The following is a 23,426-nucleotide window of genomic DNA, read 5'->3' on the forward strand; positions in this document are numbered from 1 at the left end:
TGCTTCCTCTGGGCAGTATTGTATTTCCAGCATGTATCAGGGAAGTTGAAGCACCCCATAAGAACAAGTGCTGGCAATTGTGCGACTTCTGTCAGCTACTTGTAGAATGCCTTGTCTGTCTCTTCATCCTGGTTTCCACCCAACTACTGACCCCACCAGGATGTTCGCCTTGTTGGCCTTCCCCTGATCCTTACCCATAAGGACCCAACCTTATCACCCTGAGCCCTGAGCTCTACAACACTGAAACACACTCTAATATAGAAAGCCACGCCACTGCCCCTCCTTTGTTGCCCATTCCTTCTGAAGAGCTTATAGCTGTCCAAAGTTTTGTTACAATTTTGAAAAATATGAATGTTTGTGACTGATAATTAACACATGAGTAAATATAGCAGTTTTAAGGAGTTTTGTAAGTGAAATCCAAGAAACTCATCTCTGATATGAGGAATATACCTCCTAAAATACTCACATAGGTAAGACCAAACCAGTGTAATGCTGCTCAGAAAAATACAAGGTACTACAATCATGTAACTGACATTATCTTTCCAGGAAGGTTCTTCACAATCAAAGGGATTTGTTTGCAAGAATTTGTAAATTATTTCCTATTTCCCTATTGCTTCCATTGCACAGCTATAGTAGTAGACATGCATTATTTTGGAATGTCCAGGCCTACATATTGGACTTAGAAACATCCAAAACAATCTTCTGATGACTATTCGTGCATGATCATATGCTTAGAAAATTAAGTTATTTTAAAGCTACATTTCAGCAAGAAAATGCATGAAAAGAACAGATTAGATTGTATAAAGTCTAGAATCCTTGGCCTTCAGCTACCAAATAGCTACTTGTGCCATTTGGTCATTGCTCGTTGGGTTTTACTCATCACTGAGTGGTTTGGGTTCGAGGGGAACTTTAAAATTAATCTAGTCCAGACACTCCACCATTTGGAGGGACACCTTCCACTAGATCAGATTGTCCAAAGCCCCATCCAGCCTGGACTTGAACAATTCCAGGGATGGGGCATCCACAAGTTCTCTGGGCAACCTGTTCCGGTGTCTCACCACCCTCATAGTGAAGAATTCCTTCCTTTTATCTAAATTACTTCTACCCTCTTCAGTTTAAAACCATTACCCTGTCCTATCACTACAGGCCATTGTAAAAAGTCTCTCTCCATCTTTCTTATAAGCCCCCTTTAAGTATCAAAAGGCTGCAATAAGGTCTTCCTGGAGCCCTCTCTTCTCCGCAGGGCTGCTCTCAATCCATTCATCTCCCATTCTTTACTGATGTTTGGAATTGCCCCAACCCAGGTGGTGCAGCACCTTACACTTGGCCTTGTTGAACTCCATGAGTTTCATGTGGGCCCACTTCTTAAGCCTGTCAGGTCCCTGACATACTGAATAGTGAAATTTATGTGATGAATTCAGTGTTATGTTGAACCTATTTGCAGTGCAAAAGCAAGTAATGAGGTTCCTAAGAGAGATGAGACCAACAAAGAGCAACCAATTATGTTCAGTGGGTGAACAGATGAACCTTGAAATACAAAAATCCTACAGTTACTGTAGTGCTATCTGTGACCAGTGAAACTGAGCAGCCAGTGGGAGTTGCTCTCCAGAGTATTTCCTCTAGCAGCACAAGCGAATAAAAACCAAACACAAAAACACTTTTTGCCAACGTCATAGTTGCTGAGTGTATAGAAGTTGATGCATTAAAATTCATCTGTAGACCATATTTTAGTAGACTTCTGCCTTTACATTTTTTCCAACTCCAATTTTGTTGGAGGAGGAATATCTCAATGACTATCTCAGTACTTCGACATTTGGGAAAACTGTTTTTTGCAGAAGCATTGGCTTTTGCTCTATATAGAATCAAGTGTCTGGCAAAAATGCTAATTGTGCAAAAAGACAGATTTACAGGGTTCAAATACCATAGTCAGGAAAGTTGAAGTAGACCAGTAAAAAAAAAAATCTATTTTATCCTATGGAAATTCAGTTTCTACCAGGAAAGGCTGAAGAGAAAACCCAGCTCTCCTTTTCATAGTATCACAAAGCATTATCCATGCAACAAGAAGGACCTTGGGAAAAAGAAAAGGGCTAAACTAAAATTAATCAATTCTTATCCTCCTGAAAAGCTACTAATGAAAAACAGTACAATAACAATGTTACGTTAAGTCTGGTTGTCACAGGCCAATTAGTTAGCAGTAGTACAGAAGACACAATTTTTCCTAGTCCTAGAGTCTATGAAGCATGTCACATACCAAGAGGTGGTCATCTACTGTTTCTTTCAGCTGCAATATCTTTAGAAAATAACGATTCCCATGTACAATACTATTGTATTGCCAGGTCACCTTCCTCCCAGGAACCTTTAATTTGTGCCCAATTTCAACTAAGTAATGGTTGAAACCAACCAACTCTTGTAATTTCACAACTGAAAGCTAAGAGAGCACTAATACTACAGATACCAGGTCTTATAAACATATGCACCAGGTTTTCAAGAATGACCAGGTCCAGTTCATGTTAGAACACCTCTGTCTGTTAGTATAATAATACCTGACCTGTATCTGAATCTGGTCACTGAACCAAGGCACGTATGTACCTACAGAAGGCATAACCAAGTTTGAGAACAGGTATTTGAGCTCAGAAAAGAATTTATCTTTGAAAATTGTCTTTATTTAGAAACATATTATTCCCATAATGCTGAAGTCATCAACACCTGCTTCAGTCAGCAGTTCCTGTGGACAATCAGAAAGTTATACAATGATGTCTGGAATGCCCCATCTAGCTTTTGTAACTGAAACTGCATATATGCAAATATAATGTAGAGAGCATACCAAGCTATTAAAAAAAAGAATATGAAAATTCTGCATTAGAGGCCACTAGGGCTTAGCTTAATTTTAGTTAAGGAAGCTCTGTTGACATAACACTGATCTTGGCTACATTTGCTTAACAGCTTTCTGCTAAGGTAGTCAGTTGTTTTTGCCTACTTGTACATCCAATGAAAATAACCTTTAAACCATCTTTTTGTAGCAAGCTCAGCATGAACATTTACCTTTAATCTTGTGAAGAGTTGATAAACAGGACAAATCTCCCAAATTACTTATCATCTCTGCTGTGTATGAGTGGAAATCATGAGATTCTGCCTAAACCTTCCACCCCACACCCCCTTTCAAATACATATAAAATAAAGATATTCCAAGGTTTTACACTCCTTTTTTTTTTTCCCATTTTTTTTTTGAAGCTAACAAAGACCTTGTAGAGTTTGTTATATGGGGAGTCTGACAGCAGCAAAACATTCAAGACAGAGGATTGCCCTCCCACACCCAAAGGTAATTAATATTACTTATTATTAATAATCATTAATTAATAATAATTCATAACCCAAGATTACCCAGAGTAATCTTAACTCTAAACTCAGCCATCTAGCTGTCTCCTTTCACACAGAAATACCAACTGATCAGAAAGTCAAAAATGAATAGGAAACAAACAGATCACCTACATTTATCTTTAGACTAACTTTTCTAAGAGTGATAAAATTCATAGGAATCTTGCAAATTAGACACACATACATAATTTGCATCGTCATTACATCAGAAATACTATATGGAGATATTCTGGCTGATAGAATGTGATAAATCTATCTGCTAAAGTTACAAAAAGACATCTAATTAGAATTCAGTTTTATCAAAATAATCCAATAGGCTTGATCTCCTTACATAGCCGAAGCTAATCAGAGAGTAGAAGAGAGTAGAAAGAATCCTAAAAAATCTGTATTCCTAAAAGTGCATTTTTGGGAAGGAGAGGATGGGAAGAAAACAAGCACATAGCACTGCCTCATTTCTTCCATGGCACCACACATGGGTGAAAAGAAGCCGTAACTGTTTTAGGCTGAACTTCATAAACTACCAAATTATAATTCAAATTGCTTCTTTTTTGACTGAAGAAACAAGATATTGAAGTGCTGCAGACAACATTAATATGTGGTGTAAATACTGAAATGGGAAAACATGGAAGTGAGGTGGATTTTAAAATTAGTTCAAACTCTTTGCTTTACTCTATAGATTTATGGTAACAAATTATAGTTAAACTGTTTTATTGCACAGAAGATAAAATAAAATTACATATAGAACATAAAACCATGCAAAAACTAATGTGCTTTACGAAGTATTTAAAGTGTTGTCTATAAATTAAACCATAAATCAGTCAAAACCACAACATCGAAGAAAAAGCAATTACAGATGTAAGTGTTCACTCTTTAGTCAAAAAACAATTATTGCCATATGTTTGAAGTTCAGTGTTTTTTTTTCTTTTTAAGAGTACAACATGAATATAACTAGTCAGCCTGTTGCATGTTTACACAAAGTGAATTTTCAATGCTAAAAATCACATTCCATGTATAGTAGAAGTGCACATGATATAATTTATATCAGAATTCTAGGCAGATTTCACTGAATTTGCTCTTTGTTCATTTTACAGTATAATGAACTTTTACCTAGTAGGCACACAACTCCTTCAAAGTGTTCACAAGCATTTTTTTTTTTTTTATTTAGAGACTTGCCAATCTTACATAATGAACTTTTAAAATAGTAAAATACTTTTAAAAAGTTTTATTTTCTAGATTGCAAATTACTGGAAAATCTTAATTAAGACATTCTAAGAAAGTTGACTGAAGTAGACCTAAACACTGAATACTGACATAGACTTGAACTATCTTACCTTCAAAAAATGTTTTTTCTCCCCATGTTTCTGACACAGGGATTCACATTCCCTTTTTCCCCATCTGTACCTTGCCAAAGAGACACTACTTACATTAACTGTGATCCTTGATTTACTCTTCATATATATTTCAATAAAGTTACAGAGCCATCCCATGCAGATGCATTTCTGGTCCACATTGACCAATGACAACCATACTTATGCCTCATCCTTCAACTATTAGTACTAATGGGAAAGCACACAACACAATGTCTTAAAACCTCCCATACCAGAATCCAGGAACTTAAGAATTAACAGGGAGGTAAAAATGCTACACTGTAGAGATGCAAAATATGAAATTGAAGAACTTCCACCACTGCAAGCTAGGCAGCTGTCTTGTTTTGTTCTTGTTCATTTATTCCAACAGTAACAACACTACTAATATAAACTGCTGCAAGGATCCTAATTAAGGACAGCAAGATAGCTCTCTGCAAATGAACAGTTTTTGATGTTCCTACAACAGAAAACACTACAGAATATTGTATATTGAATTCTCTGCATATTTCATTTGAAGATATTACCACTGCTATGTACCCCTTCTGGACAGGATGACAATTGCTTCCAAATGCCTAGATATCTAATAACTAATCCAGTATATCTAGTACACAGTAGGAAAAATGTCAAATAGCACTCCTTCTACCGCTTATGCATTGCAAGCAAGTTATCTAGTTCAAAAGTAATTCTTCTATAGAGGTATAACTTTTCTCACAACTTTTCTAGCAAGTGTAATTTCAGCTGAAACAGTTTTTGGATAAGATCTAAGGGATAACACTGCAAGCAGCCCAAAAGGCAACATCATCAACCCTTTTATAATCATGCTGGATCCAAGAGTTTTGAGTTGTCAGAAGCATTACATATTTTATTAAATTATGGTACTGTGGGACAGAATAAAAAGAAAAGCCAACATACCCTGAACCAGAAAGTTAAACAAGATTGAGACTATATACAGACTACTAGGAAACTGTCAGTCCAGACCAGTTACAGGTTATCTAGTGCACCTAACCAGCATTTCAAAGTTGTTACTAAGACAGTAACAATATAGTAATTTCTTCTTTTAGCAAATACATAGCTCCAATAGTGTTCTGTAGGCTACTCAAGTATTTGTTTTCTCTATTTGTTTTCTCTTGCAAATGACCTCTGCAAATTTAACTTTTTGAAATATATCTGATAGAACTCCAATGCCATAGTAAAATACCAAAGTACGCCTAATATAGGGTTTGTGAATATCACAGCTATTAACTTTGTGAAATTTAGTGCTGTGGAAAAACATTAGACAGCTCTTCATGATCTGAAAAGTAGTAGTAATACAAACCAGGGAAACTCATTTGACTTATATGGGGGCTGTTCAATTGTCATTTCCAAACTTTTATCAAAGCAGCTTTATTTTATAGGTTTCCTGTAAAGGAGGTATTTGTTTCCCAAATATTGAGTACTCTTCTACCAGCATGTGAGGAGAAATAGAATTATGAGAAGCACTTTCCTTCCTGTCACTCAGAGAAAGTGTTCAAGGGGTGTAGGGATGGGGGCCAGGATGGGACAGCCCAAAGAGACAGTATTATTTCTAAAGTAAAATATTTAGTTATCCTAAAAAATGCTTTAGGTCATTTTAATAGTTTTTTTTTTTAATCATCTTAATTACATTAATAGGACAAGATTTCAGTTCTTTTCAATTTAATAACTCGAATATAATCAAGTAACATCTAATATTTTGCAAGATAATGATTAGTCAAATACTTTAAAAATACTGTGAAGTCATATTAAACAGTCTCCTAAATATACTAGAGTAGTTTTAATATTACCTTTAAGTTTTGTTGTATCAATTCATAAAAATCATCTATTAGAAGAACATATCTATATAGGTCTCATGTTCACAGTAAGATTTCCCATTTTAGAATCCAAGCTTACTCTTTTTCTCAGATATGGACACCCTCCCATTAACCTGATGAAGATAGATCTCCTGCCATCAATTTATTTGACCACAATGCACAATCTAAAATACCACTGCAACAACAAAGTTATCACGTAACCAATTTGAATTATCAAAACATACCAGTTTTTTCCGATGTTCTGAGAAACACCATGTCAGATGGGATTCGTTGATTCTGAGAGGGAAAAAAAGGTATATTTTTTCGTAAGTAGGAAAAAAGTGAATTCTAATCGAATGTCCAGTAAGATCTGTCACCAAAAGGTCACTCTTGGATTGAAACTCAATTAAAATAGGATTTATCAAAGCAATTTGCATTCAGTGTTTGCAATTCAGAAATCAATATTTTCAAAAAATTATACAATAAGCAAACAACAGCTAATCCTTTCAGATGTTCTTTGTAAATGAATCATAAATACCTGCAGACCTCCAAGTCTTACATTTTCATGACTGAAAAGAGTAGTTTGACCATATAAATATCTAACAGAAATATTAAAAATAATATTTTACTGAGTAAAATACTGACATTCAGCAGAGATAAAGAAAACAACAGTGAAATTTAAAACATTCATCTCATCATTTAAGTTGTACTCATTGTATATACCAAATATTCCCTTGCATTCTCTCCTCTCCCTCTCAACGCACTCAAATGTACACAAAGGAAACAGCAAGGCATGGAACAACATTTTCCAATTTTACATATTTATAAACCTCTCCATTACAAAGAGAAAAATAGAATTTCTTTCTCAGTACCTACGGCATGCCAGGTCAGGTACAGCTGCAGGCTTGTTCTGCTATTTCCCTTTCAAGTATGTAATTCACTGTATCTAATCATGTTTCCAACTTTTTGCTGATTATAAGAAGTCCAATCTATGCTTTTGCAAATTAAACAAAATTGAACAATACTGCCATCCCCCGCACATGCTGCTATCTAAAAACGTAGCTCTCCCATCACTTGTGAACAAAGCATATACCAGCACCAGTTACACATTGCCACTACGGGGCTTAAGAATGGAAAACCAGGGGAGTAAAAATAACCAACATGTCAAAACTTGAAAGATATACAGGATTAGAAAAGAAAAGTGACAGGCTAAGCTGACAGGAACTGGAGTGAACACTGGAAATGGCAATGAGAAAAGATGGATAGTAATGAAATGCAGTTTCTTCTATCACAGCTTATACCTGGTGTGCCACATGTCATCCTGCTCAATCCGGAAGCTAAACACAAAGATTCATTTGCTTTTCACTTACAGACTGCATTTAACTAATTAAGAAATCTCAGTGTATTATTAGCAGTGACTATTAGTTTAATGCTAAAACGTATTTCTTAAAATTCATTCAGATTACTTGTTAAGAGGGTATAATTCACTAAGGTTCGCTTAGAACAATATTTTTCAAACAAAAAGCAGTTCCATTGGAGAATAAATTTCAGGTTTTCATGTTCAAGGTATACTTGTTTGATATTGCCTTGAAAGCCACTTTACAGCTAAGGCTCATCTTTTACTTTTGAAGAGCTCAATTGTCTGTTTGAAGTAAGAGTGGAAATGAAAATAAATGTAGCTGACAAAACCCATCAATCATATAGCATACATGAACCTCATGGATTCCAGTCTTAAAAACCTGACTGAATTTACTCAATGTAAAAAGTTAAGAGGTTCAGTATATACGCATTTCAAAACTTTATAACGGAAGTGTGAAATGGGGAATAATTGTAATCAAATTGCAAAACTAATACAGTGGTAATTCAATTGTGGCTTTATTTTCTTCATAAACTGCAAGCTACAGAAAACTATTTAGTTATTTTATAGAGAAGAAAAGCAATGAAGGTGGGTTTCAGATGGTAAGCAGTCATACTAGCCTGGAAACTTCAAGACATTAAACAATGAAACACCTCAAGTCATCAATGCGGTGCACAGAATCCTGTCTGTAAATTTTACAGTAATCCTAGTCACAGCAATATATTGATTCATTGTATCAAAGCAGAAGATATATGTAATACCCCACAAAAATTCTATCACAGAAAATGTAATTGGTTCAAAACTGATCTTTACACGCAACACAAGTACATACAGCATGTAGGAGCTATAACATACTTATCCCAACAGGAATCTAGGCAACAATCTGGAAAACAGCATTAGTACGCATTCAAAAACCTCTTAGAGGAATCAACACAAACACAGAGGAGTATTTTAGTTTGTTTGGTTTTGAGTCAAGTGTCCTTAAAGGTAAAGATGTAGGACTAACAACACTACTCTGAAGTACAAGAAAGTTAGCAGTTTGAATATGTTTTGATTTGAAATCAGGAATGTAGTTTCTCATTTTTAACCCTCCACCTTTTTACTCTTTTCAAAGGCATCACGTCCCCCTCATTACTGAGTGTCAGAACTTTTTTTTTTAGAAGTAAATCAATCCATAGCAGTCTCCATCTCTCCACCCCCCCCCCCCCCCCCCCCAGTAAACAAGCTCAAAAATTCAGAAAATTAATCAAGATCAAGAAAATTAAACACAGCTTTATATGACAGAGCATTTGGGACCTTCAAAATACTATGTCTGACTAACCAAGAAAATTAGTTCAGAGTGAAAAAAATTCATGTCTCGCTCAAAATGGAGAATAAATACATATTTACACCAGAAAACAACACTGAAGCAGCTGATGCTTTTTACCATACATAATGCAGTACAGTAACATTTGCCTTAGTTCTTGAGAAGTCCCACTCATAACAATATTATTTCTGACCATAAAACATCCTGGATACTATACATGTTCTAACACTAGGTGAAGTTTTCAATTACTACAAAGAAACATTCCTGAGAGCACCATGCAATCACAACAGTGCCATTTAGAATAGTGTGATCTGAATAAATGTCAGTCAAATGCAGATTTTATTATATAGGTTCAGCTTTCAAGGTCACTGGTTCAGAAGTGGAATTGGAAACAACTACAGCTGTGTTCTGTATTGATTCAGTATAGTTCAGTATAGATGAGCTATGGAGATGGCAAATCAGGAAACAGAAGCAATGACCAGTCCTACTATCTCAAACAAACAAGAAGTTTGAATACCGAGTGAGTCTGGAAATTCTAGGAAATAGATGCATTTTCTAGTTTATCTAAAAACCCTACACGGACAGCAAAAAATCTCTGTTCATACCTTGAAATTACACATTTTTATAAATAGATACTTAATCAGTTGCAGCAATTCCCATTCATTTCTAAAAGTACAAACAGTTAAAAATATATGTTCTTGTCTGTATATCAACAGTACTCAATTTGAAGATGCTGCTAACGCACAACTGTAGCGTTGGAATAGCATTTTTAAAATTTTGCCTTACAACATTAAATAAAAAGGTAGTGAAATTAATTATCCATTATGAGCCCAGATTCAATCAGGATTAATATTTCATATTCGGATTTGGGGAAAAAAGCAAGACAAACGTCAACCTTAATAATACAGCCTGTGTGCATATTAGGCAAAATTTAAAAAAAAAAAAAAGAAAGAAAAGGAGGGGACAAATGAAATGTAAAGTCAAAATTAAACATTTCCTTAAATGACTGTAAGAATAGACCAGACATACAGGCATCTATGTCTTAATATAGATTACCTATACATTTTTGCAACCTCCCTACCAGCTCCGACAAATCCATCACACAAGTTTCAGGTTACTAGCTTCATGCCTACAAACTTCTAATTACATGTAAACAAGCTAAAAAACTTGACCAACATCCCTAAAAATTTGCAAAAGTCTGACAATAAATTTCGCATAATATGCTAACAATCCAATACAGATTTAAGTAGAAGTTCTAATAATCAGAATGATTTTTTTTAACAATCATTACCAGCTGCAATGAAGAATCTCTCATATTCAGTACATTGAAGAGTAGGTACAAGGCGAGTTTTTCAAGAATCAAGTCTTTATACCTGACAAAACTGCGCAGAATCCAATTAGTCACATGATCATTTTTAAATTTTAACAGAAAACACATATCTTGATTTTATGTCTTTTTAATGGCTTCTCTCTTCTTAGCTTTTCTTACCTATAAGACAGTGAAACCTTTTATGCATTAAAATATTTGAATTTATTCTTGCTTGCAGGGAAGGCTTGATACTGTATTGTCTTTATCTTCTCTGTGAGAAAAAAAACAGTACTTAAGACTGGCATACCCTTTTCCATCAGGTTTTCAATATTTTGGAAGTAGGCAGAAAGGTACTACATGATTTCTAGTTAAAAAATAAGTCACTACTACTGCTGACACAGTAGAGCAAGATCCCCTTCCAAGGATAGAGTACCTGATATTTAGTCACTATAAAAGACTGACTATACAAAAACAGATGGCAAGCATGCAGCAAAAATCTTTAACACCTCATTATTGAGAAAATTAAGTTCTGTTATATACTGTCACAGAAAACAGCAACAAAATGTCAATCACGTTTACCCTCTCATGTCATATTTATCAAAGTGAAACAAGTTAAAACAAGAACACATATTAACTTTGAACATTCAGAAGCCTATGTAATCTCAACTACCATTCAGATGAAGCTAGAAATGTTTATTGATATGCAGTGAAATCTGGATATACAAGTCATAAAAATTACTAGAATACTATGTTTTCATAAGTCTGAGCTGAATCTGAGCTCTGGGGAAGGAGCACTTCCATTTCTCTTACAGTTTGTCATTGCTGCTGACTTCTTTTCTAGAGATCTAGCTATGATAAGACAACAGTCAGCATAAGCTAAGTGCTTCTCCAGTTGCTGGGCTTCATTTTTATCGTGTTATTACCATGTTATTATCATGAAATCTTTATTAACAAACTTTTGCAGCTCCCTCACAGTCTTCCAATTCTCCTACAACTGCCCATAGGCTCCAGATCCCTAGTTCTAGGTTTATTGTTCTTTCTTCTCCATACATACTGTTAAAAACTATGTATACTTTTTTTTCATGGACTAAAACATTCCTGCTTGCTTCTGTGTTAGAAATCAAAGAGGCACTTCACAGTTGTTTTCTTGCATCTGCATGCTCTGCAACACTACATGTTAATAGTCACAATCTTTACAGAAGCTGGTTTAATTTCACTTCACACTTGAGATTAAAAAAAGTTGTGTCCCTTTACTGCTATCCAAGAGAAGCTCTCAAAGTATTACGATAAAGCTTTACTGTTTCACGTTTTAAAAAACTATTACTTGTTACTATTAAATGTGTTATTATTATTATTGTGTTATGCCCTCTTCACATCCTCAATAAGTGTTCCAAACAATCAAAAAGCTACAGTAGCACTATAACAATATCTTAACTCACCAAATCATCCCTTCAATTATCTTGAAGAAAACCATGTGCACCTCTGCATCCATAGAAAATAAATAAATAAATAATTTTAACACAAGCCCAGGAGATTAAACAACTAGAAAGCAGCATGCCTGTTTAAAGCAAGAGGGAGGGGAATGTTTTCCAGCTAACATATACAAATGTCTTTTAGCTTTTAAAAACGGATACTATTTCAATCTTTTCAGGCCTTTTCCTGACCTAATATTAACGCCTTACAAAATTTTCATTTGAAACTAAAGATATATTACTCAAAGCTAACCTGTTCTAATCACACTGCAGTTACTTAGAGCTGATTTGAAATTGATCAGTCCTATAAAAATGAGAGGATATTCAAAGCTCAGGTACAGAAAAGCTTTTCATTTAAGTTGTTAGTATTTGTGATGCAGTTACTAGTTAACATATGGATCTTCAGCTCAAATGAGTCATTAATTTCACTGCAGAAATGCTGCTGATGCATCTTCCAGTCAAATACAATGTTAACTTGTTCCTTTGCCATTAGACTGAGCAATTGAACATTTCACTCCTGACTGGTTCTTTGGCTTAAGAGTCATACTCCGAATTTGAGAAGTGCTTACTCCAACAAAATACACTTCTAAACAGAACCAGAAAACATTTAATTTCATTAGTTTGAAGACACCCACAGTTAGGCCAGAAGAAAAAAAAAAAAAAATCTGTGATGGTGCAGGAGAGAGCTTGTGGATGAAATGCAACATTCAAACAACTAACTATATGCATCTTACTGAGATACCCAAGAAAAATCTTCATCAAAAGGAACTGTACCCATTACTTCCTTAAATCTTTAACATTACTTTTTCATTACAAACTTCAGGTACTCACAACATATGGTCTGTAATCTCCTGTACATAATGCTCAAATAGATGCTAATGATCTACCTCATACAAGACAGATAACCCAAAAGTAATCCCAGTTTTCCAAATTCTAGCATGATTCAACAAGTGGATGGATCTCAGTAAATTTCAGGGAAGGCACATTACTTATGCAGCCACTAGAATCTTCTCCATACAGTATAATAGTTAATTACAGGTTTAAAGATAAAGACCCTAAAAAGCTTCTTTACCAAAAAGCTTCTTTCTTTGCCAAAGCAAATATTTATTCTCAGTCTACTAGAAGATCTGGAAGAGTTGCAACTGAGCAGCTGCAAGTTGACTCCATCTGAACTCTAAAATAGCAAGGTGTAATAAAACACAGACATAGAGCCCAGGCACATTAATGTTAATCTTGTCCATGCTAACATACACTGCCTGGAGGGTCCCTACAAGACAGTAGGTATAGAAAGCAGACCAAAAAAAAGCAAGAAATAGTATGAACTACACAGGAATAAATCTATTTTAAAGAGCAGCAAGACAAATGACACTTGGGTGTGTTACTTTTCTTTAAACTACAGGAAAAAAACAGAAAGGAAGGAAATAGAAGTTATACCAAAAACAGAAGAGGGGTTTCTCATATGTTGCTGAAAAAAAAAGAAAACAATCTCTATCCACTAACAATTCATGAGTTCTCCAAATTCTTTGAGAAAAAGAAGACGTATTAACAAACAAGGAAGCATAACATGAATCAGGAGGGCATATCTGTTGAAGGATTTTTCCTTTTTAAATAGTATTCCACTAAATAGTTGTAATCCCATGAAGAAATTTAGAGAAGTCTAATCACTGACTAGGTTCCACTAGCTATTCTTCTTGCAAACAGCAACTTGCCATAAAAGATCTCAAACAAGACTGGATACAAGGATATAAGCTTCAACTTGAGGTAACTTTCTAGGATCAAGGGCTTAGCTCTTTTTTGCAAAGCAAAACAGGAATCACTTTGCACCAAGAAAGTCTGTTGCCTTTCCAGAATGAAATTCCATAAAAATTTTGTCTGACAAGAAAAATATGTTAACTTGGATGTCACAACAGCTTCATAGTATGCTGAAAAGCCTTTGACAGCAAAGCATGATAGGGAGGATGAACTAGAAATCTAACCCATAAGGTTCCTTATTACACAGCTTGAATTTAGGTCTCGTTACAGATGAGTTTCTTCCAGATCACTTACTAAAACAAACCAACTGAAGTAAACATCACTGACTTTTTTATAATACTAATACAGAGTGGAAAAAGAGTTCACAGCTCTCCTTCACCATTTGCAATAAAACTAACTTGAAAGCCCCCCCATTTTTAATACATAAAATTTAACCTAGAAGGCTTCAGACATCAGAAAACATGGATTTGAGCAGTAGGAGGAAGGTATTGGCAGTCAGACAGCTTAGAGTATCTAGCACAGCACAAGCCAGAGAATGTCATTCAGTAATTGTATTCTCTTCACTAGATAAATTCAAGCATGTAACAATTCATAAAATGAATGTTTACATTCAATTAAGCTTAGAATTAAATCCAAAAAGAGACTTCCTTCAAGTTTCTCAAATAAGATTTGAACTAAAATATTACTTACTTAGTACTTCACAGATAAGTACCTCAATATACTTTTCTTCAGAAGATAATTAGCATGTTAATAATCTTTAGTCTCTAAAATATATTTTAAAAGTATCAACCTTTTCCACTATGATGAGGTCTCCAACTTGTATGTCTGAACTCTTAACTTGCACTTTACCTTGAAGAAAAAAAAAAAACATAATCAACTTAAGCAGGCATTAATAAAAAGTCACAAAAATATAAATGCAAGTTATACTTAAAGACATTATTATTTTGAGAAAATGTTACAATTTATACAAAACTGATGTTTGAAGAACACATTAATAGATTTGATCTGTTTGAATAAATAACTCTGTAGTTAAGAAAGTCTATAGTTTTGTAACCAGTTAGCTACTGCAAGAATATTAGAGAGATGCTGAAGTCAGATCGACAATATCAATAATAGAGCTATAAAACTGGAAAAAGGAGTCTTTCACATCCTACTAGGCAGCCCTTCTAACTCTGACAAGTCAAGAATTATTACGCTTTGTCCTGGGGCATCTCACACATATGAGTTGTTATCCACAGCCCAGTTACCAAAAGGTAGCGTTGCTCAGCCCCAGAAGTTACTGATGTAAGTGGCACTGTCTGAAACTTGTTGGCAATCATAGTGGAAAAGAGGTAAGTCCCTCTCAAGTCAGAAGAAATGCCTGAAGACTTCATTTTAGAAAAGTAAAATATTAAAAGCTGAAATTGAGGGTGTCCACTCTCTAGAGCTCTCCATTCGGTAACTGTTGTGAACAACTCATATTCAGAAACAGCACAAATACCGATTTTAATTCTCTATGTTCTGTAGATATACTAATGTTTTTAAGACAGTTAAGTTTTAATATTCTTATTTGATTGACTGAAGAACTCAGACAGAGAAGGTAAGCTACTGCCCAAGAAGAGTTAATGTAGATCTCATGAAAATTGAGGAGTTGTAGTCCCAGGTCCTTGTTACAACTCCAGAAAATGTTGCTTCCTGGAGTTAAAAAAAACAAAACAAAAACAAAAATACAACCAACAAACAAACCCTGTAGACAAAGTACAAGTCATGATATACCAACATCCTCTTCCAAGATATAACAGGTGGTCAATTCAGACCTGTTAACTCACGATATAAACATACACATATCTACACAGCCTGACACGCAAAAACATAGACAGACCCATATGAAATACCTCTCTCTTTCCATCAGAAACAGTATATTATTTCCAAGCAGCAGGTATCAGGTAAGTTATATCAAAACATGGTTAGGTTCTTTAAAAAAAAAAAAAAGACTCAAAATCAAAACCAGACCAAATAAATTAGAAAAGATGGCCCACAAAAGCATAGCAGGTACGGCAAACAATTTGGAGTTTAATAGAAAGTATTACGAATAGCAGATTTTTAATGCACATTCTACCATTTCTCAAAGTTCTATGACAAAAACTAAAGTAGCGTCCAAATCTAGGAGACCTCTTCATTGTAACGCTAAACGAAGAGATCAGCTAAACACAATCTCAGAAAATTCCTTACGTTCATATGTGCATTTAGTCAAAGGCAGTAAAATTTACCTTATGATTATTTTCAGCACTTTAAAGTCACATTTCTTGCAAAAAAATAACTTTATGTTTAATTCAGTCTACTTAACAATGAATTTACTCCTTTAATTGACTTAATACATTTTAAAAATTGTATTAAAATTAATATTTAATAAATTACTATTAATCAATTCTCTTAATAAAGTTTCCAGGATGCTAGCAACTTGAAGATACAGAAATATATAATAATGTCAGTGGAGATCAGAACTGTTGTTTTGGCCTGCCTGCATAGTTAATTCTGAAAGCCAGTCTTTATTATTGATAATCTTTTACACCAGTTCAATTTCTTAGTTGCCAAACACACCTTTGCCTCCCACTCTTTTAAATACATAACCAATCATATCTTCATTTTGACTTCCAACCCCATCATAACACATTTGTGATAGTGAAGAGAGGAGCAGAAGACCTGAGTACAAAAAGGTGTAGCAAGAAGCATTAGTTCTCTACAGGAGTTTCAAGATAACTGCAAAGAGAATGAAGTAAGTGTCTCGTAGAGAATGAAGTAAGTATCTTTGTCTTTTTTTTTTAAAAGGAATCTAAAGTAACTTGTACTAAAGATCAGCCACTAGGAGAGCAGTCTAATATGAAATCAACACATTTAGACTGCTTAACTGTACAAGCCTGTGAATTCTCTTTATAAATTCACAAGTTTTGACTAGAAGTAAATAGTATATACTAAAACAAATGGTAATCTTAATTTGCTTTCTAAGTCTGGTAGCTTTACCAAAAACATAGCATTTCCTACTCTGTTTTCAATTTCTCTCCTAACAACTTTCAACAGTTTATCTCTTTGATAAAGTCTATGATTCTGTGATAACCAACTCAATTAACTGGTTATGATAATAACAACCACAAAAATCCAAGTATTTAAGCTGTGTTAAGTCTCAGATCTGTGCCACCTACAGTCACGTATGACCAAAACTATTCAGCAATACTAAATCAAATGAAACTAACAGCAATTTTATCAACTTGAACAACTGAAACTTCCAGTCATGTTATAACAGCATGTACAGTAAAGATCAAAAGACACTAACAATTCTACTGACCAGGTAGAATATTCATTTGTAGCACTGTAAGGCAGACAAAAAGCAAAGACTCCTAGTGCCAAGTATATCGACAGGAACCTACACATCATCTTTGCTTGTACTTAGTCTAGTAATCCTGGGAATTTCACATCATGAATAGAAAAGCTTCCTTATTGGACTGCTTTCTAGGTGACTAACGCTACAGAGTATCTTCTATATTATCTAATATATTCTGTTGGAAGAGCCTCATTATCCCCACACATACGGAAGCAGCCATGGCTATCTCTACAATGAAACTGAGTGACAGGACACATTCCACTAAAATTAAATGGTAAAATGTGGCAGTAATTCAAAAAAATAGCTTAAGATTTTGAAAAGCTGGCAAATAACACTTTCCTTTAGACCAGTAAAAATGAGAATCATTGGATACCATTTCAGAGAACATTAAAATAATGCAATACTACATCTTAGTGAAGATACATTTAGGGAAGAAAACCACAATGTTACTCACTACATAAATTATTTTTGCAAACTATTTTTTCACTAAAACCAGCTCAGTAGCAAAGCACTCTTCACCATCTGTGTAATTACCAATAAAGTCCAAAGCTGTCAGAAGTGGCTGCGCATCCAGACTTTATAGTCCACCAAGGCGCAAGGCTTTCGCCTAAAGCAACACACAGAATTACACAGAACTGGAACACTGAAACGTGTCTGTAGTAATTCATTACACTCTCAAGATAAAGCCTTTTGAAGAGAATTACAATGATTTGAAAAAACTAATAACTTGTATGTGATAACAAGTATTTCACATAAAAATTTAAGAAATTAAGTAAACAATCTAGGTTAGAAAGGACTGTTTATTAATAAGCATCTTTATGAAAGAAGCTCCTGAAAGAACAGTAACTTCTGAGAGATTTTAGAAGTAATTTCAAAATTCTAAACTTACATATCATACCCTGAGCACTGTCTGAAGTACTGCTTTTGGAGCTGGCAACAGAACTTGTCTCTAACCAGTAAATATCAAACTCCTGTATGAAAGCAGTCAAGTATAGACCATATGAAAGTTTTACCTGGTATCTATTAGTCAGCATAATTGGAGTATACACAATATAACGGGGAACTGAAAAAAACTGACACCATTAAGCTACAGTTAGTCAAAGGCGACGATGCTGGTTTTTCAGTGGAAATGATGCTGCTTACAGTTTCCCTGATCAACTAAATTAAATTGATACAATCCTTTATAAATACGCATCTGTGTTCCAAATAGTCTAAAAACCAGGAACAAAGTCATCCGTAGGTTTGAAACGTTATAAGCAATACAGACATAATGTTGTGTCTCTAGATTCAGAAATGTTTGTTCTTTTAAATACAGCAACTTTTGAAAAAGCACAAGGGTGCCCTGTTCTTGATCAGCTGACATTCTAATATTATAAGAGATTTCAATACAGATTTTAGTTCAGTGCAATAATATTACAATAATTATCAAGCAATTCTGACAAATACCTGATTTCAAAGTTGCAGGTAACAGGTATAAATGACTCAAAACTCACTGGACACAATGACCTCTTGAAAGAGACCATTTTGCAATTTAAAAAAGGTCAATTGAGATAAAAACTCAGCAAGGTAGCATTTTAGGAACAGGGCATAAACAGAAGTTCAAAAATAAAACAAATTACTCATGTCACTGTAGCTCTTTAAAACAGATTTCTCAATCAAATTTTAAAGGAAACATACTAGCTTTCAGACTTTGTTCTCTCCTTATGTATAGCAGTTACTGATATTTTCTCAATTCCACACAGTTCTTGCTTTTATTTTTAAATTCACTACATTCTTAAATGTCCTTTAAAGATGCAGCGAAGACATAAATATTTCATGTTCGAAGCCTAAATGGAATTATTTTATTAATCTCAGCTTCTCATCTTCTATGTACAAGGTTACATACTACAAATTCAGCAAGGAATGGTTGAAAACTGAATTTTGCCATGTTATGTGAAAAAGGAAACTGCCTAACATCAGTTATTTCATGGATCAGAGTAAGTCTGTAGACATTAAGCTGGCTGTTGCTACCTAAATTAAGCAACACTTAAAACGAAGTCCCATTCTCACTTGATTTTCTGTTTAGAATGGCTCATTATAAAATAAAAAGTTAACTCACTGACTAGAACAAATATCAATTCAAGATCTTATCTTACTAAAAAGAAATTCTAAGACTTCAAGAGTTACCAGTGTGAATCCAACAACTTAAAAAGCTGGTACTTCTTACACTTAGCAATATCACAGAATCACAGAATTGTAGGGGTTGGAAGGGACCTCAAGAGATCATCAACCTGCCAAAGCAGGTTCCCTAGAGCAGGTTGCCCAAGTAGGTGTCCAGACAAGCCTTGAATATCTCCAGAATATGCAGGTCATTTATGTATTTTAGGTGTCTGGGGAGTACCTCAGGCCAAAAATGACTCCACAGAAAGGCAACACCAATAGGTAGTCAAAGAACTCCTGATTTTAATCTATTACAATGCGGTATAAGAAGATTTTAACTTACAAAACAGCCTGCATTTACTACCTCTATACAAATAATTAACCACAGTTCAAGTAACAGTAGCTTATCTTGCTACAAATATATTTCCCTATCGCAAACATCTAACTAGAAGTGATCATGGAAGATAAAAATGAGAATAGCACAATCAAACAAAGGGTAACACTGAACATTGCAAACTTTTAGTCTTCCTACTTCCCCATTTGAGCAAAGGCAACCTGCTTAACCTCTCTATGTCAATTTCTCCATCTTTGAGATGTAAAAGTACTTGTTTCAAAGAAAAGGCTGTAAAACCTACACAAGTCATAAAATCACTAGGGGAAAAAAAAGATGTTACAGAAATATGAAGTGCAGTTCCACTCTGAAAAGTACCTCTTAACAGTGGCATTGATTTTCAGGCTTTTAATTAAATCAGTATCAAGTTTGTTCATTCACAAGTAACAAAGCCTTCTTTCTCCAAACCATTAGCCTGTAGCTTAGTATAGCAAACCCAACTGATTTTTTCCACTTGAAGAGTACTGCTAAATTTAAAAAATTTGGCAGATTATATTGAAAGTTACTTATAAAAGTAGTTTGAAGAGGTGTAGTTCTTGACTTTATTAATTTGCTCAGATAAGTATCTAAATCCTCAACACCTGTAAAGATCTTGGTTTAATTTTATCGTAGCTGGCAATTCAACTTTTTGCCTCAAAATAATACCTTTCAGTTTCAGAATGTTTTATGATAAACAAATCCTATATTATGAAAGAAGTGTGAAGAAATATCTATTATCTTACGTATGTGTTTGTTGCATTTTTTAGTACAGCTTAATTTTGACTGGGGACTGTAACAATGTTTTCATTATTAAAAGTGGCTACACCTCAAAATATTGTTATCTCAGCAATCACAGGAAAGCCAACGTGTGCTTCAGACTTGATTGTAAGCAAAGATCTTGAATCTTTACTTCTGTAGAGTATCAGTGTCTTAAAAACAAATGAACAAACAAACAAAAACAAAAAGCAACAAACAGAACATAAACCAAGTATGAAATCATGCACAAGAAGGATGTGAAGCTCTTGGAACAGGTCCAGATAATCAGAGGGCTGGAGCACCTCTTGTGTGAAGAACGGTTGAGGGAACTGGGCTTGTTTAGCTTGGAGAAGAGAAGGCTCCAGGGAGACCTCATCGCACCCTTCCAGTACTTGAAGGGAGCGTACAAACAGGAGGGGGAATGCCTGTTTATATGTGTTGATAGTGATAAGACCAGGGGAAATGGTTTTAAACTAAGACAGGTGAGATTTAGATTAGATATTAGGAGGAGGCTTTTCACTCAGAGGGTGGTGAGGTGCTGGCACAGGTTGCCCAGAGAGGTTGTGAATGCCCCATCCCCAGAGGCATTCAAGGCCAAGCTGGATGTGGCTCCGGGCAGCCCGCTCTAGTGGTTGGCAACCCTGCCCAGAGCAGGGGGGTTGAAACTTTAAGGTCCTTTTCAACCCAGGCCATTCTATGATTCTGTGATGATACTGACACCAAAACTGGAAAGCTGAAATAAACATACATACTCGTAGGTAAAAGTTGACTATCCTTTTCTTACTAAAAAAGGCATTTTTAAAGCTTCTGTTTTGAACACATTACTACTCTGTGTGTCAGTTCCTGAAATAATTGCTACATACTATCTTACACAATTTGAAAATTTATATTCCATGCCTCGAAAAGAGCAGTGTCAAGGTGATCAAATGGGGTTTTAATTTGATGACTTATTTCTGGGAGAAGCTACAAAGTGAAGTTTCTTAAATACACATATTTAACAAAATATTACACGCACTGGGAAAGAGGAAATCAGGATTCCAAACCAGCTATTTAAGTGCCATTTAAATGCCTAGCAATTTACCAGAACCTCCAATATCCATAATATTTGAAAAAATGCTGAGAATTCCTCCTACTTGTTTAGAAGGCAAGAGAGGAAAGTGAAATGACAGACATAAAAGGCACCAAAGTTAGCTCTTAACACTGCAAATTTCAGTCTTGACATTTGCATCACACTGATAACTCTAAACTATAGACTTGCTTCCAGAACTAAGAATTTCAGATCACTAACACTACTACTGAATACGGCAGGATGTAGTATCTATTTCAAAGGTGTTCAGTGTCACATGTAACAGACTAAAAAAAACACTAAAACCAAATAGCAGGTTAAATTACACCTTTGAAAGAAAAGCTGTAAGAGTCTATTTCTTTACAGACTGTATTAAAGACTACAAAGATCTGGAGGCCAGCAATGCAACCACTTGTGTTAAACAAACGATAGCTATCCCACTTGCAATTTTCCCACAGTGGTATCTCTAAATGTTGATAAAGCTATTTCAGGCTGTCAAGGAAGGGAAGAACAATAGTTGCTACGTTGCTCCCTGCTATATGCAAATCCCAGAAAGCAATGCAAGTTTCCATACTGTTTCCTATTCCTCACAGCTGCTAGGTTATGTCATCACTAATATGACTACTCACCATTTACTCACCTTCCAATCACTTTTTAAAATGGTATATTGGGTTTACATGGCAAGGTTTTGGTAGCAGAAGGGGGCTGTCAGGGTGGTCTCTGTCAGAAAAGACCAGGGGCTGCCTCATGTCAGGCACAGCAAGTTCCAGCTGGCTCTAAAACAGACCTGTTGCTGGCCAAAGCTGAGCCTGTGAGCAATGCTGGTTGTACTTCTATGATAACATAACTAAGAAAGGATAAAAAATGCTGCACTGCAGCTCTGTGAGAGAGAAGTCAGAAAACTGTGAGAGAAAACTCTGCAGACAAAAAGGTCTATGAAGGAGTGAGTGCTCCATGTACTGGAGCAGATTCTCCTGTATCCCGTCAAGACGACCGCGGTGGAGCAAGCTGTCGGCTTGCAGCCCATGGAGGGCCACCCCAGAAGAGATACTCACACTGCAGCCTGTGGAGGACATGACACCATGCATCAGTATGCTGTAAAGGAAGCTGCAGCCCATGGAGAAGAGCCCACTGTGGAGCAGGCTGTCTGGTGGGAACTGCGGCCTGCGGGGGACCCACACTGGAGCAGTCTGTTCCTACAGGACTACAGCCCGTGGAGAGGGCCCATGGTGGAGCTGTTCTTGAACTGCAGGCCGCTGGAAGGTCACACTGGAACAGTTCTTGTAGGATTGTATCCCATGGGAGGGACCTCACGCTGGAGCAGGGGAAGAGTGTGTAGAGGAAGGAGCAACAAAGAAAGTGTTATGGTCTGATTGCAACTCCCATTCCTCATCCTCCTGCACTGGGAGTAGGAAGAAGAACTGGGAGTGAAGTAGAGCCTGGGAAGAAAGAGTGTGTGAGGAAGGTGGGTTTTATTTCTCACTATCCTACTTTGTAATTAATACTCTGTTTAGCAGAGCTTTAAACTAGATTCAGCAGGGGAGGGGGGTGTACTTCTGAGTAACAGAGAAGAACAAACACCAACACTTTAGGAAGCAACAGGGAAATATCTGTGAATTGTCCCAAACAAATTAGGATGGGCCCCTCTAAAAAGGTGATGCAGCCAATAGCCCAGCTGAAGTGCCTTTACACTGACACATGCAGCATGGGAAACAAGCAGGAGGAGTTGGAAACCACAGCACAATTAGAAAACTATGATCTAATTGCTATCAATGGGTTTTGGGGCAAATCACACAACTGGAATCACACTGCAATTAACGGCTACAAGTTTTTCAAAAGAGATGGGCTGAGAAGGGGGGGGGGTTGATGTTGCCCTCTGTTTTAAGAAATAGATAGATTGCAAAGAACAGGTTGAGAGCTTGCAGATAAAAATTAAGTACCGAACCAATAAAGGACACCTCATGGTTGGGGTTTACTGCAGACCATCTGAT

The 23,426-nt window shown here is 35.6% G+C and overlaps 1 protein-coding gene across 5 annotated transcripts in view; it reads right to left on the reverse strand.

The window, feature by feature from the left end:
- ATP9B (ATPase phospholipid transporting 9B (putative)) overlaps positions 1–23,426 on the reverse strand; it is a 180,805-nt gene that overhangs the window by 115,471 nt on the left and 41,908 nt on the right. For all 5 annotated transcript variants that reach the window (XM_040547320.1, XM_040547319.1, XM_040547318.1 and 2 more), the window contains 2 exons: positions 14,537–14,595; positions 6,796–6,847 (listed from right to left, as the gene is read on the reverse strand). In XM_040547320.1, coding sequence (XP_040403254.1) covers positions 6,796–6,847; positions 14,537–14,595 — 111 coding nt within the window. The remainder of the gene's footprint in view (positions 1–6,795; positions 6,848–14,536; positions 14,596–23,426) is intronic.

The sequence above is a fragment of the Cygnus olor genome, chromosome 2, assembly GCF_009769625.2.
Source record: "Cygnus olor isolate bCygOlo1 chromosome 2, bCygOlo1.pri.v2, whole genome shotgun sequence".
Classification (NCBI taxonomy): domain Eukaryota; kingdom Metazoa; phylum Chordata; class Aves; order Anseriformes; family Anatidae; genus Cygnus; species Cygnus olor.